We start from the raw sequence: 15,698 nt of genomic DNA, 5'->3' as shown, positions 1-15,698 counted from the left end.
CATCGAGCTCGTAGGAATTGTAACGTTTGGATCGATAAGGACTTTGCGGTGAACGCACTTAATGCACATAGCACTGAATAAGAGTGGGCGGTGTAACATTAAAAATAAGATTGATTTAATCGGCGCGATTAGAATCAATTGGTTGCACAATTATCTCGAACAAGATCTAAACTCGAACTAGTTCAGGTGAGCGTAGGAATGTACCTGAGATGTCGTAACTGTGCCTCGGAATTTGACACACATTCACTGCCATTGTACTAACCTGCGGTCCAGCACCGTTCAAGGTATTCAAGCTATTCATTCTCATTGCTTGCGTGTAGGGCGGTGGTGCTGGCGTTACTCCCGGCACAGCCGTGTGTGGCGCGTGTCTCAGTTGCTCCGCGGCTGACATTCTATTGTTTGGCAGAGGAAAGAACGATCAGAACAATTTCTTGCGTGATCTATATTATCGTATAAAATATCGCGATTATAGTGTGTATGGATCGTTCGGGAATTGTTTGATCGAACGACGAAGCGCGGATTTGTTCGATTAATATTAAACGTGACTGGGATCTGTTCGAATCGACGTTATAAATATTCAAGACAGACGATTCATAATTTACGTGGAATATAATTAATCCCCGGAAACGATTGCACACGCGGCGTGGTAAATCCGTTAATCAATACGTCGTAAATATTATAACGTTAACGCGTACGCTGTCCCAACGTCAAGTTCTCGAAATAGCGGCCGTATCATCTTCTGTTACCCTGCCGCATCTTTACACCACACGTTCGATCATCCCTCTACGAACTCTATTCTTTTCAACGATTTCCTTTCATCCGCCGTCGATTCATGGAATATCACGTTCCAAACTACCGTCGACTATAATTTCATCGTCTTCGGTGCAATTCGTGCGCGCCTCTGTAGGATTACTGCGCCAAAACACAATTACACTGGGTCAAAGCTTCCTCTATTATCCAGAGCGTCGAACTAGATTGCGGGCTTGATGACACAGGGGGCGCGAGTTCCATTGATACCGTCCCGGCATGGCAGAGGCGGCAGCCAAGTCCCTGAGAACTTTACCTGAGGTAGGGGTTTCCATACGTTGCAGAGAAACGTGGGTCGATCGCTGGGGTGGTTTGCGGAGTGGAGGAGCCCAAATTCGCAGAACTCAGACCGATCTTCTTTGAGGCTAGTATTCCGCCAGACGGTATCCTGCTTAAGGATTCCCGTGATGCACCCACCCCTTGCGTCGTGGGCGGCATATAGTCGCGGGTATAATCTACGTACGGTACGTAACCATTATTGTTACTACCGTCCTGCAACAAACGAAACAAAAGGGCAAATATTAGCGACAGATGTCATGATTTCCCAGTAATTCTTACAAACCGTTCGTTCCAGCACGGGGTGAGTATACCTAACGATCAAAAACACTTGGTAATTACCATATACAGAAAGTTTGTTCTTATTGCTTTATGAAAACACGAAAGACGGAACGTGCGGGCCGTGCCGAATATAAAATTAATTTTCTCGACGCTCGCGACGTAAGGTCGTGGCATCGACCCGTAAGACGTTCGTGCACGGTCGACGTTGGCACGGGTTCCGCGACCCAGGAACATTTCTAGGTCTCGACATTATAATTCGTTCAGTGTGTACAGAAATTAGGATCGGTACAGATTATCATAGTAAAAGGGAGATCTGAGACGTGGTCGAATTCCAAATGTTCCACGCAGCAAAGCTTGGAAAGGGTATTAGGATTCGGTGGGGAAATTCTTAAAAACTGCAAATTAAATCTACACGGTTCGCGTGAGTGCATGCCCAGGGGAGAGATTCTACGCTTTAATATGCACTCTAGAAGCTCGCTGTTTCTTCGTGAAATAAACTAGATTACGCTCTGGCTCCGGTTCTTGGCATCCTCCTCGTGCAAAACGCGAGATTGCGAGCAGAGAAATTTTCGGACGTGAATACTGGTAGTTCGAACGAGTATGGCATTGGTTATATTATACTTACGTTATTCTTCGGCGGGAACGAAGGTTCCGTGTAATCGGCGCTGTAACGATAACCCAAGGGATTGGGTACAGGGCCGGCCAGCGCCAAAGCGTTCACACCTCTCGTGCTTCCTTCGCCCTCGCTGTCAAGCGCTGTCACGCTCTCCGCGTTGCTGACACTCGATCCCGCCCGTATATCCGCTTTAACGTCCGACAGGTTGCTGCTTCTGTCACTTTCTCGATATCTATCCGCGTTCGAATCTGTTTCCTCTGTCGGCGAAAGAAATTCGAAAAGATCAGCATAGAGAAAAATAAGATTCCAGATGAGAGTTATATCCTGCGTGACTGTCCATTGCATCGAGTATTTATCGAGGATTAGAGTACGAAACGGTCTGTAAATGGAGTCGATGCCGATTACGATCGAGAAAATAAGTACTTGGATGTATTAAGTAGAAAAATATATCGGATAACTCTGTTACGAAACTATAAAGCGTATAATCGCTGGAAGAAAAAATTAAGCTGGATCAAGCATAAACAAACGCTTTAGAAAGCTACTGAAGGACCACTAGATATCGCGCGTTGACTCCACCCAAGTACGTTTGAATACCAGCTCGCTACTTATCAGACTCGTTTGCATTCAATGAGCTATCATTCATCCGCGGTTATACGTATACGTTTTTCCGTATCGTTAACGATAGATGCCGAACGATAACGTTGGTGTCTCGTTCATAGACAAGAAGAATTCGAAGCAGTCCCGCGACTGCCTGGAAATGATGAAATCTCGAGTCACGAAAAACGATAAAAGCAATGGGAAACGGACGTGACTAATGACGTTATAATTCGTTCGAACATGATATTTCACTCACGCATATCAGTCTCTTGAGTCTGGGCCGTCCTCGGTCGTGGCTGTTTGATGCGGTCGCGGCAATGTAGAATGAGTATAATGATCACGCCAATCATGATCACGCAGACGATCAATCCACCGATGATGAGAATCAGTTGCCAATCGACTGGAATCAACGCTAAGCGTCACGAATGGTTAAAATCTCGGCTGTTTGGCTCAACGAGTGAAACAATATCGTTCTCATCTCTTTCCTTTTTATATTTTCACTTCCTCTTCAATTTTCCTCTTAAAATTGCGCGACGATCGGTGTTTGCGCCCGACGACGAGTTCACTCTAGTATAAAATTGTCGGACGCGAGTGCGCGCGACTGCTTAACGATGCGGATTAAATTTTTGCAAAGTGCACGCGGAACGCGCGTCGGTTAATTGAATCCCGTGGAATTTATGACGTGGTCCGGAGCGTGTATCGATGAAAATTTACAGAATCAACCGGCTGAATTAGTAGAACGAACGCCGTGCAGTCGAACGGACGGATCTGTGAAAGATCGGTCGGAATTATCGGGGAAAAAAATTGGCTAGGTTCGATCGAAAGTTACGATGAACAAGGATCGCGGCAAAAATTGAGACTTAGAGTGCCATTTGTTTTCGTTATTTTTGTTTCCATCGGACATGTTCAAATAAAAAACTTCGACTCGTATTTTACTACAGCCTGTCTGACTGGCCAACGAATCGCCGGTTCATCTTGTCATTGCTACGATCGAACGTATCAGATACCGACGCGTGTTTCACAAAAATGCAAAATCACCGACCGTACACACACTCTGTGGTTTCACTCGATACTCCGTCACCGATGTTTTTATTTCATCGTAGGACGAACATCGATCGCGATTTGACGGATTTGGAAATGCGGTTGGTTAGAATTCCGCGCCGATCTCGAAGCGTTCGAAACGCGTGACTCCGTCGTCGAACGAGATTCGATTTTTTCTCATTGATATATTTCTCGTCTTGTCCCTGGAACGCTTGCAGCGTTTTTTATGGACCGAAAACGTAGCAGTTTTTCGAGGACGCGTCGCGCATACATGGAAGAAAAGCATGAAATCGCGAGAGGAAAGAATGCAGAGAGCGAGTAAGAGAGAAAGAGAAAGAGTAAGAAAGGTAGAAAAAAGAGAGAAAGAGAAAGGTAGGTCGTTTATAATGGATATGAACTTACTGTGTGCCGTCAGCTTGATTATGACGGAATCCGTGCCGAAGCTATTCGTGACCGTGCAGTTGTAATCCCCGAAGTACGTGGATATGGGATCGAGCAGCGTGACAGTGCTGACGACTCTCTCGCCGGTGTATTCCTCCTGCACATGGAACGGCGTATTGTTCGACGAGAAATTGAGCTCGCGACCGGCGAAGCTCCATACCACCGAGTCCGCTTTTGGCACAGATACCGCGGTACACTTCACCTGCGAAATCGACGAGGAATAGTCGAATAAAAATCGTTTCCAATTGCCAGACATTTGCTCCCTTCTTGCCGAATCGACCGATACCCGTGTGTGCTTCTCTTTTTCGCGTGTCTCGTTTTTTAAGACCATTGCGCGTTGTACATTGATGGGTAAAAATGAAGAATAAAAAAGAGGAAAACAAGCGAGTTAAAAAAAAAGAAAAGAAGAGAAAATATGGTTAGTCGATGGCTGTATTCGCCCTATGAATGTTCATCCGTCTAGTCTAAATTCTGTCGAAAAATATCCGGTCGCTTTGCGTCGCTATTCTAAACCATCTGTTACATAGATTCCGAGGCCGTTCGATTTTCGGAGACACAGAGTCTAGCGATGCGGTTGCGGTTTTCGCATATTTTCCATAAATGCCTCGTTTCTGGTCCCAGCGCGCAAGTTATGGCTGATATAAATCGGAGCCGCGTCGCGTTCGTCGGCTTTACGAGACGTCGAAAACCAAACGAAAAATAACTGTTTTCAATAATCGACAGAAGCTTTGACGCTTTCTTTCTTATTATATATAATGGAACGTACAGTTGATCGCATACCTAAGTATTCGTCCACCTAGCACACCCGGTGTACACACATGTAGGTAAATGGATTTACTGGCTCACGAAATTGTTTCAACACCTACTATAAAAATCTTTCTATCAAATTTGAAAATTACAAGATACTTATTGCAAACTTATATTCAATAAAAATAAGCGTTGACCATAAGGTGGCCACTGAATATCGAGGTTTAATTAATTAATTAATGCAATGGATAAATCATTGCTTAAATACTTTTGTCATCTCTGCGAAATATACATTGTACTAAATAGCTTTGTAATTTCTATATATATTAATAAAATTTATATCAAATTTTATACGTATGTGCATGAAATTGAAATCAAAAGCACTGAAATTATTCTTTTATTACCACGGAAAGAGTGATATTCCTTTTATAACTGTTATGTAATGGCAAAATATTGTATGACATGTCATAATGTGTTGAAAAAGTCGACTACGATAGATGGACGAATACTTATGCATGATTGTAAAAAAAAAAAAAAAAGAAGAAAACAAGAACAGAAAATAAGAAATGAATGTGGATATGAACTATAGATATAAAGGAGAATCTCAATGGCAAAATTACTTTGACAACGCCCTCGTCGGGTACATATTGCACCCTCTGTGACACTATGCTCGGTGACGCCCGGATGTAGATATTCGCGTAGCCCGTCAGCTCCGGAAAACCCGGTACGTGTGCCTTGCAAAAGTACCGTCCGGCTGTCTCGTGGTTCACCACCACGCTGATGTTCGGCGTGCTAGCGACCTGTCGCTCCGAGTCCTCGTGGTACCAACGGATCTCCGGTGTTGGGTTTCCGTCGACGTCGCACTGCAAGATCTCCGTCGCGCCGTACTGCGTCTCCACGGAGATTGGCTGGTGCCGGAACTGTGGCCCGTCTGTGAAATTTAATTTTCACCTCATACAATTTTTCTAGATTGATATGTCAGGGAGCGAAAGAAAAGAATTTCTTTTCTCTCCTTCTAAACTGTTGTGATATCATATACGTATAATATTCGCAAACCGGCCGAATGTACCGAATGAAACGCGCAACGGTCAAAGATCTCTCGTGCGACTGAAGTAATATTATTAGCGAAATGTTACAATTTCACACGTGAAGCCGTTAGCAGTGTTAATAACGATACAGATAATTACGATACAAATGGTAATGAAAGAAATGAAATTTTACAGGTATTTGATTATTTTTAATTTTACAAGTTATATGATTATTCCACATAATAAAGAATTATGAAATCGTAAAAGGGAAACTTATAACTTGTAACTCTTCAATTTATTAATATTGTTATTTGATAAATTATTGTGCAAGAGAATTCTGATCGTACCTAGTTTCTATCACGCGTCGTTCGTTGTATCGTGTTTTACAGTACAAAGCTTTTAACGCAAAACAAGTCACGAAACGCGAATTTGGTTGGTCTGATCTTTTGAAGGAGGCGATGTTCACACAGTGAAGAGGAGATCCATAAATCGAGAATACGATCCGTGAAGAACTACCTCCGAAAATATGACGGCAAATTTTCTCCTAAGAAGTCCAATTTATTCTCGGCCTCGGCTTTTGACAAGCGTTATCCCGAATTTCGCTGATGCCCGCCAACCGGATCCCGACTAAATAACACGACGAAACGACGTCGAAGCACCCTTCCGGATGAACGAATGGGATAAAGAGAGGCCGAGTCAGCGAATACTAAACGCGTGCTTTCTTTCGTATGGGGCAAATACACGAAACGAAATTCTTCATACGAATCGTCAGCGTGATACGACTCGAAAATTATTCCTATTTCCCTTTCTGCCTTGATGTACATTTCACCTCGTTTGCATACTCACACGTGATATCCAGAGTCTCGGTGTCCTCGCTCTTCCCGACATCGTTGTGAACCTCGCACTTTACAATCGCGTCGTGGAGATCGCGGGTTGCGTTGTGGATGATCATCTCCGTGGTGTAGTCGCCGATCACCTTTTTCTCGTTGATGAACCACCTAACGAGTAAAAAGGATAGACCCTTGATGAACGTGTAATTGCTGTATAATTTGCAGGCGGCAGCTTCGCAAAAAGCTGCTGCTACCGGTCGATCGACGCGACGAAAAAGTCTCAAGGAATAATTATGCATTTTTGAAAATTCTTCGCTGCTTCTTTCGATCTTCCTCTTCTTCTATCTCCTCCAATCTATTCTACAATTCGTTTTTCTTACCACGATCGTCTTTCGTTCTATAATACTCGAGCACGATTCTCCTCGTTCATTTTTCAGATTCGATCGATAGGAGTTTTCGGTCGGACCACAAAGGACGAAGGAAAAGCGAGAACGATAACCCCCGTCGAATTAGTGGCGAGTCCTTTAGAAACGATCTTCGTCGAGAGATCGTGGTTTACGGCCGTTCTTCGGCCGCAAGATTTATCTCGTTCGCCGGTACAATCGATGAAAAGAGCGACGAGGATTGGTCCGGATGGCAATAAAAGCGGGGGAGAGGCGGTCTCTTTCAACCGGTCGAATCGCGTGCTCATATACGTTAGCAAAGAACCGAAGAAACTGAATGAAACGATCACGAAACTTTCGTGGCTCGTGTATCCTAGGAAGGATGCCTTTTTCTCGCACCTTTCGTAGTAGGTCACGTTCTAGCACCATCCAAGTCCCGTCGCTAATAGCACTCGGGTCCCTCGGCGTGACTCTTTACCTGGCTTTTATTATTTTCGCGAAATTACACGTCGTAGAAACTTCCGCCGTAAACGTCTTAAACAGTTGCTCGGAGATTCTAGCCGGCTTTTACGGTTTCGATTTCACACGAACCCGAGTAAATCGATGTTTCGTCAAGGGCTATACCTTAAATGAAACCATGTAAAAGTTTCTCGTCTATTTTCCTGCCACTGCTCGATTATTCCCGAATCGCACGTATACGAAAGTAAAGCTATTCACATTGGACAGTATGGTTTCGCTTTCGTTTCGCGATCTGTGTTTTATCGGACTCGCTAGACAAACGGCACAACTGATATACGTCGACGTATACAAACTCGCGTCCACTCGTATGCGCTCACATAGAGAGATCGCTAGGACAGCGAAACAGACAACAAGGCAACGCGTAACGCAACGTACGACCGGTCAACATTGTCCTAAACTTTGCATTGTCCTCTCTTTGAAAGGAGTATCAATTATTTGCTTTCTACGAGCCACGACCGATTGCTTGCTAATTCTCCTTTTGTCTTCGTGTGTGCTGGTCCACTTCGTTCTTTGATAAACCAATGCTTCTCCCTTTCATCCGTCTCCTTCTGTTATCGTTAAAAATCCACGAATTAAGCATTTCCTAACTTAGCGAATAGTACAGTAGAATGATTTGTGTCGCCTAATCTTCGGTATCTTAAACATTGCACATTTTTGAGTATTATGAGACACCGTTAGTCCTTAATAGAGGAACGAAAGGATGAGAAAATTTCGCTAGTATAGTTCGTGGTTCGTTATTGGAAAATTTATACGGATAGAGTATATATCGATGTTCTGTTGAAAGGTAATTGATATACTTGGAACTTTGAGCGAATGACAAGTCCAATGGTTGTTGCTTCTACGATGCTGTTACAACCCTGTTCCATATTCCACTTGCTATTACGCCCATATTCTATTTGAAAACTAGAACAAATTGAAACTATGTTTCGTGTAATAATTTGAAATTGTGTTTTTGATGAAAGGATTGTTTGAAACTATATTAAATTCTGAAATTTATAACAAAATATATATTAAAATATGATATATATAAGTAATATTCAAATAGAAGCTAAAACGTATATCATTCAAGTCCTATGTATCAGTAACCAGATAATAGAAAACCTGAAATCTGTCGTTCAGAAATAACAATTATTTTAATGATATGGCGTAGTTGAAGCCCTTGATCCCTAAGTACACTCGACATTCGAAGCAACGATGTTCTTTTTATAATGAACGTGCTAGAATTGGAGTAGCATGATCTATCAAGGAAGGAACGCTTGTATTCCCAGGCCGTCTATGCTCATCATGTACCGGCCTATCGTCGACGGACATGCAACCATGAAACCATCTACATCGACATCTGGCCACATGCAGCAACAACGCTCCAAATTCGACGAGCGCTCTTGTAGCGGGTATCGATCATCGAAGGATATCGTTTGCGTCTCTTGCCAAATGGGAGGGATATACGTAGAGGAAGGGTGCATGAAAGCAGCGAGGTAGTCGCGTTACTCGCGCGTTTCCCACTCACCTGTACTCGACATTCGGTGGATTCGCCTCGGCGCGACATTTGAAACGGAGCTCGCTACCCTCCACGATGCGGCCATTCTTGCCCAAGCCCGACCGGATTCTCAGAGACACTTTCGGCGCGTAGCGTACCTGAAACACGAGATACGAGGCGTTCGATATGGATACGCGTCGAATACGATTCAGAGGGGGAGAAGAGAGATGCTTGAAATGTCACGCGAGCCGATGCTCAAATTTTCATGACCATCGTCGTCGCGTCGATCGATCGGCTCTCCGGTTCGCGTCGGCTCGCGTGACACTCTCGAATACCACAAGCCGCCGTTGCACTTTATTTTCTGTCGTCGGACGTAATTTCTCGGCAATTAATATCGCGCGTTGACAAGTCGGTAAGTAAATGATGTAGCTGGCAACCTGCAACCACGCAACGTATCATCGTTTGGTAGCCCGTATACCAGTCATGTCCGAAGCTGTGCAGCTCGCGCGACACACAGGGAGAGTTACGACCTCGTCATCGTGAATCATTAACATCGTCGCGAAAAGTAGCGAAACGATCTTCTCTTTGTCGGCGTCTCTTGATTCTCTTTCCCTTCTGGTAGGTAGCCTGGCGAAACGAAAACCGCAGAGCTTCCATTGTTCGGAGGAAGAAAGCAGAAACCCGGGCCAGCAGGGGGCCAGAGCTTATCCTCTCTGTGTCGGATAGCGATTACGCCACAGACCAGTTTTCGGGACGCGACATTAATTATTCTTTAGCTCGTTACCGCGTTTCTGGCCGGGTTCACGCGCTGCTGCTATGTTAACCTGGTTTCTCTTTTTTAAAAATGGATTGTCAGAAAAAAGTGCGCGTAAGCTAGCCGCCCCAAAACTATCAAAGCCGACGTTTCAATGGTGTTTGATGGCCCAATTTTCCGCAGTCCCTTTCTCTCGTTTTCACTTACCTCGACGCGCAGTTTCGCATTCTGCGGCGTGCGGTCGGCCGCGTTCTGACTTTGGCACGTGAACGTCGTGTTGTCGTGGTCCTTTCGCGGCATTACCCTCAGGATGGATTTCACCGTGTACAAGGGGCCGTCGTCGAATAATTCTTTCGTCGTTTTGATGCCTCTGTGTAGCACGTTCCCCAGCCCGTCGATCCATGTGATCTGTAATTAAACGGCGATTAATTGGATCGGGGATGAAATTTCGATGTGGGCGATCAGTATTTTAGTGTTTCGCCAATTCTACTCGAATGGTGGGCGGCAGATGCAACAGCGAATGAATAATAGGAAACCTATTAATCTGATATCGAGGTTGGTTATCTAATCCGATTAACGAGCTAAGAAGGCAGCTGCGCGGAACAGGAAGCTGAAAAGTTCGAGTTGCCAGATTGTTTATTTTTCGAGAATTCGTTCTTCCGAAGTGTGTTTTCCAGACAATGTGACGTCACGGAACTTGAACTTAGAAATGCATGAGAGATTTTGCCAATTTCACTCGTACCTAAAGCGGTACGCAATTATTCACACGTTAATACGTTTTACAGTTTTACCGTGATTATCTCGTGTGTATATCTCTGCTTAAATTCAACTTAATCGAAAGTCGAAGAACTTTATCAACGATATACAAGGTATTTTTCAATTGGGAGTGGAACCGGGAAGAGGGTAATTTTAAATGAAAAAGTAAGTTGCAAGTATAGCGTATTCGCGTATGATTAATTTCATTGCTTTGTAACGAAGGAAATTTAATTTCACAAATATTTCAAGGGAATTGTACGTTCAGCCGAATGGAAATAGTTTCAACAGTCTGTAAAGTAATAAAATTTATTTTTTAATCTCCTGCATCATCGTCTGCTCTTTGATATCAAAACGTACAATGAGATATGTTATCACTGTTATCAAACGAATATTCCGAATCAATTGCCTACCACGAAAACAAAGACTCGGGTATACGAAAAATATTTTATTCCGCGTTTTCGATTTGTCTTTGCCTGCAAAATCACCCTGTATAATATTCAGCCAGTTTAAAGCGTGCCCTATATCAATCGCAACAGTGCTCTCCCGAAAAATGATAGTTCGTTGTTTTAAACTGCCACAAACTGCCAACTCATTCGTCTTCCCTAACGAATACCAGTTACCACCTACTTTGCCGTGCTCTCGATCATTAATTTAAAAGCAGTTGGCTCGTTTCAGCAAGAGATCCGTCGGATTTTCCGAGTGCAGCTTATCGACCGAACAGAGGAAGAATGCGTCAGAAGTCGAGGTTGAACACAGTCAAGGGGGATGAGAGAGAACCGGGATGGACCGAGCATATCGGAAGTTATTTCATTATAACGGATTCCGTCATATATTTTATTCAATAATTCGGCTACGATCGATCCTCTTGATCGGGTTTCTAACGGGCCAGCAAGTAGTTCGGATCCCTCGGCTTGCACGTAGCTTCCGGCAACCGCGAGCTTCATCTGCGGCTCTCGCTTTCCAAACTTTCGAATTTTCTTCGGAATTAATTCAGCCTGCAGCCGACTTGATTGAAAATCCCTTCTCGTCCCGAGCCGATCCACCAGATGTATATATATATATATATATATGCATAGCACCGTGACACTTTTCTTTTGTTTTTTTCTTTCATCCTTAGTCGACTGGTTTTCCTAGAAACACGCGCGAATCTCGTTGTTGGAACGATTCCGCGAAACGACGATGATATCGTTTCTCCGATATCACGCCCGGAATGCCTAAGTTCGTAGCGGCGATTCCAGCGAGCGGAGATCGATCTAATCGGTTCTAATTAGAAATCTCGTGCCGCTGGGGCAACCTGGCTCGACACCGATACCGATATTTCCGATCAGAAACGCTACTCCGCAGTTTCGTGTAATCGACGCTAATCTGGGATTTCGTGGCTGGATTTCTATCTTCTAGTTAGTATTCTTGGTGTTACGCTATGTACGCTATGTATAGGAGGTTATATGTAGATAATAATGTTATACTACTTCTTATGGTACAGACGAACGACAAAATTTCTTTTGCATTTTTTAATGGAAGATTAATATCCTATCAAGAGCGTAGTTATTAGTAGACTGCAAATATCATTAAATTCTGATGGATATAAGTAAAGAAGTTAGATAGAGATTTACGTTATTTGCTACGAGTATTTTGAATATTTTATATATTTTTGCATATTATGCGCAACCTGTGCGTTTTTGCACCTTTAATATTTCTATAAATACTCGGGAAATAAACTCTCGCAGTCTGGCTATTAGCAACGTTAAGAAGCGCCGCTGGATTATTGTTACCAGAAGCCGTTTATTTTTGTTAAAAAGTTATGAATATCCCGATAAGAAGAAAAAAAAATGAACTGATGCCTCTAGGAAAAATAGAGTGGAAACAGATAGCTTTTCCCTGTATATAAGAAATATAAATTATTCCTTCTTTAAAAGCCTTGAAGTATTCTCCATATTGGAAGGGTTAAGTTGCCATAATCTGTATTGCATTTCAGTGTTTAATAATTTGCACGTAGTAAAAAGTATGGTCTACTTTCCTAATTTGTCCAAAGTGTAATATACTTGACAGCAGATAAAATTTAAATATAGCGGTAATATCAACGATGCTGGTGTGATGTTATTTCCACCAGATCGTAGATAAAGAAGCGAATATAATACGATTACGCGACCCATTTGCACGAAACTGAAACTGTTGCACGAATTCTTCGTAGGTAAACTTTCATCATCACCGCCAGCGAGTAATTTGTAATTAACTAGGGGCGCGATTAAAACGCTACGAAATCGGGAAGAAAATCGGCCGACGCGTCGGCTCCAGCCGATTTCAAACGAAACCGCGGAAACAACGAACTGCATGCAATCTAGCACGAAACTTCTACGATCGAGCCACTGTTCGACTAGCCAGATAATGAAAGTGTATTCGTCAGAGTACGAATCGCCGAAAAAAAATCCCACTAGTGCCTTTTTGACGAACATCGATGCACACTTTCCCTACGGCTCTTCTATTATTCCTCTAGGCAATACGATGATATACGGCTAACCGCGTCTATGTATCGATGCGTGTTAGCGTATGCACCTCTACGTACGGGAAGCAAGCACTGCTCTGCCGTAGCTGCACCGACGCGAATCGATCGTATCGTCTATAATTAGGCATGCTGCATCAATGCTCCTGTACTCTCATATCACTTGGAGTTACGATTCGCTTTGCTCGAATATTATTTACGATACCTGGCGCGATAGCGCGGAACCAGCCGCGTTGTTACAGCGCGTTATAATTTTAATAAACGTGGCGCAATTACGACGGAAGGGTCGCGGACAGGGAGAAAGAATGAGGAAAGAACCGAGCTATGGAAGAAAACGAGAGGAAAAAGAAATAATGATGCAAGATCTTCAGCACTGGATGGACGGTCTTTGAAATTTCTTTCGTCGCTCGATGAATATTCGATGAGCAGGTTCCACCTCTTGGCAACGAACTTTTCTTGCATCTTCACCTCGGAAAATATACGTTCTTCTCTTCGCGCCCTTACGTACGACTTCTTTGAGAACGGTCGCCGACTTAATTCCAGCTGCGTCGGCGATTGTGGCACTGGCCATCCCATCCGATGAATCTTCCTTCTCGAGCGAACAATAACAGTAGAAAATGTCGCGGGGAAAAAATTAAAGGATGCTTCTTATTCCTATTTTGTGACGTAAATTGTTAAAGAAAGCGCGCAATCAAGATGATTTCTCCGGTGATTTCTTAATATTTCCGCCGAGACTCGTTTAACGCTACTTTTCTCGACGACTGCGACGAAAATGACGATTACGAGTTCGCGGATAAATTCATTTGGTTCGTTTTAATTAGAAAATTTTCAGAATCCACGAATCCAGATTTCTGTGGTACACCTCCGTTTCTCATCAATGCGTTTCGAATTGCCGCGCGTATTTCATTTACGGCTGCAGTGGACGAAAGATGATCGACATTCGCGGGTACGTTGGTATTATGATTATAAGCGTTAATGGATCAGTCACACCCTAAATAAATGCTCCGTGAACCAGCCGCGTTCCGTTCACCTATTCTTCCGTTCAGCGATTTTTTACGACCTAAATAACGATGTGAACGCGACAGCCTGAACGCGATCTTCCCTTTTTGTAAAACCGTGCCTCCGTAACCTTGGCTCCGCTCGTTTATTTCCAGACTAGCCTCCCCTGACGCCCTTATATTTTTATAAATCCACGTAAGCGGTTAATTCCGTCTAATGTTTCCGCGCAGGTTCGTTAAAGGATACTTCATACGCTTTTATAGAAATACTTAAGAATCAGAAAAGAGAACGCGGAGGATGGTTCCGCGGAGAGTTGAGTTGCTTTTACTTTCGAATATTTGTACAGTACTTGCCATTTAAAAATAGTTTCAGAGGTTGAAAGAGAGGAATTTGTATCACGAAATTCCGCTTATTAAAAAATTTTAATCAAATACATAAGTTTAAGGGTAGTTAGTTTCTAGATGAATATCGACGATAGAATTTAGAAAAGCAATTTCTTGTCTAACTTTTGATAAAAAAAAGTGACAAGATTTATGAGATAATTTGACGAGAAAGAGATGAACTCGCTAGATCGTTGTTATAAATATAACAGTTTCTTTTAGGAAATCCTTTAAACAATTAATTCTAGACATGTAATTCTGGTCAAAATGTTACTAAATATATACATAAAAGAATTTAGAAGCTATAAGGAGAACAAAAGTTAAAACCGTAAGTGAATTATTTCAAATGCTGAATAATGGAGCGACGGACTGTACAAAATAGGTTTATCGAAACATTATTTGGCAAGAAAGTTTTACAATATCGACTATTCTGAATAAATCGATATCCTTTTAACAAATTACCGATAACATTTTCAGCTCAAACTCTATTCCAGAACTAGCGATAGATTTAAAATAGCAGCAAGTATCTTTATACTTATTACTATTATTATTCATAGAGGATAATCGAAAACGTTTGCACTATACCGTATATCCGAGATTGTAAAAGAAATGGACACGTGTGACTTCGGTTACAATTAGAGCGGCTTTGTGTAATTTATATCTGGAAATTCGTGTGAATTAATCTACAAACTTTACGAAACACTGTCTCTCATTCGGACAATTTGTCACAAAAGCTACAAGCTCGCAATGAACGATATCATATTCATTAGTCGCTAACCTCGCCTCCGTGAGAGTCATCGAAATAGCAACGTCACGTGTATCCCTGCGGAGCCAAGTCGTTCGTCTTTATCACGACGCCTTTATCGATGTTAATTGGGAAACCAAAGCGAGAGATAGCGCGATCCCGTCATCAATTCAACGTCTCCTAGAAGAGCTCTTTTTTGTTCGGCGACCTTTTATTCGAACGAACCTTCTCTGGCATTCAACGTGGACGGTAATTAAATAGAGCCGACAGAGAAAAGCAACGGTTGACAAGGAAAAACAAGGCTCGTACGATCTCGACCCGTTCAACGTGGCTTCTAGTTAGTTCATGACGTTGTTTATTCGCAAATACCCACGGGAAATTATTAGCTAGCCGTTCGACAGTCGAACGAAAATGACCCTAGTTTCTGTACAAGTCGCGACGGTGTACACTGACGTTGATGAATAATTCGAAAGTTGTTTCTATTGATAAATAGAACCGACAAGATCCGTTGGAAAGCTGG

The 15,698-nt window shown here is 42.9% G+C and overlaps 1 protein-coding gene across 2 annotated transcripts in view; it reads right to left on the bottom strand.

Annotated features, from left to right (window-relative positions):
* Window positions 1-15,698, bottom strand: part of LOC117157593 (irregular chiasm C-roughest protein) — a 158,679-nt gene that overhangs the window by 10,810 nt on the left and 132,171 nt on the right. The window contains exons 4-12 of one of the 2 annotated variants that reach the window (XM_033335762.2): window positions 10,006-10,206; window positions 9,075-9,202; window positions 6,682-6,833; window positions 5,428-5,738; window positions 4,022-4,262; window positions 2,835-2,990; window positions 1,991-2,238; window positions 1,064-1,299; window positions 263-392 (exon numbers count right to left, since the gene is read on the bottom strand). In XM_033335762.2, coding sequence (XP_033191653.1) covers window positions 263-392; window positions 1,064-1,299; window positions 1,991-2,238; window positions 2,835-2,990; window positions 4,022-4,262; window positions 5,428-5,738; window positions 6,682-6,833; window positions 9,075-9,202; window positions 10,006-10,206 — 1,803 coding nt within the window. The remainder of the gene's footprint in view (window positions 1-262; window positions 393-1,063; window positions 1,300-1,990; window positions 2,239-2,834; window positions 2,991-4,021; window positions 4,263-5,427; window positions 5,739-6,681; window positions 6,834-9,074; window positions 9,203-10,005; window positions 10,207-15,698) is intronic. The other variant, XM_033335764.2, reaches the window with a different exon arrangement.

Source organism: Bombus vancouverensis, chromosome 6 (assembly GCF_051014615.1).
Source record: "Bombus vancouverensis nearcticus chromosome 6, iyBomVanc1_principal, whole genome shotgun sequence".
NCBI classification, from domain to species: Eukaryota; Metazoa; Arthropoda; class Insecta; order Hymenoptera; family Apidae; genus Bombus; species Bombus vancouverensis.
This window is presented reverse-complemented; position numbering and strand designations above follow the sequence as displayed.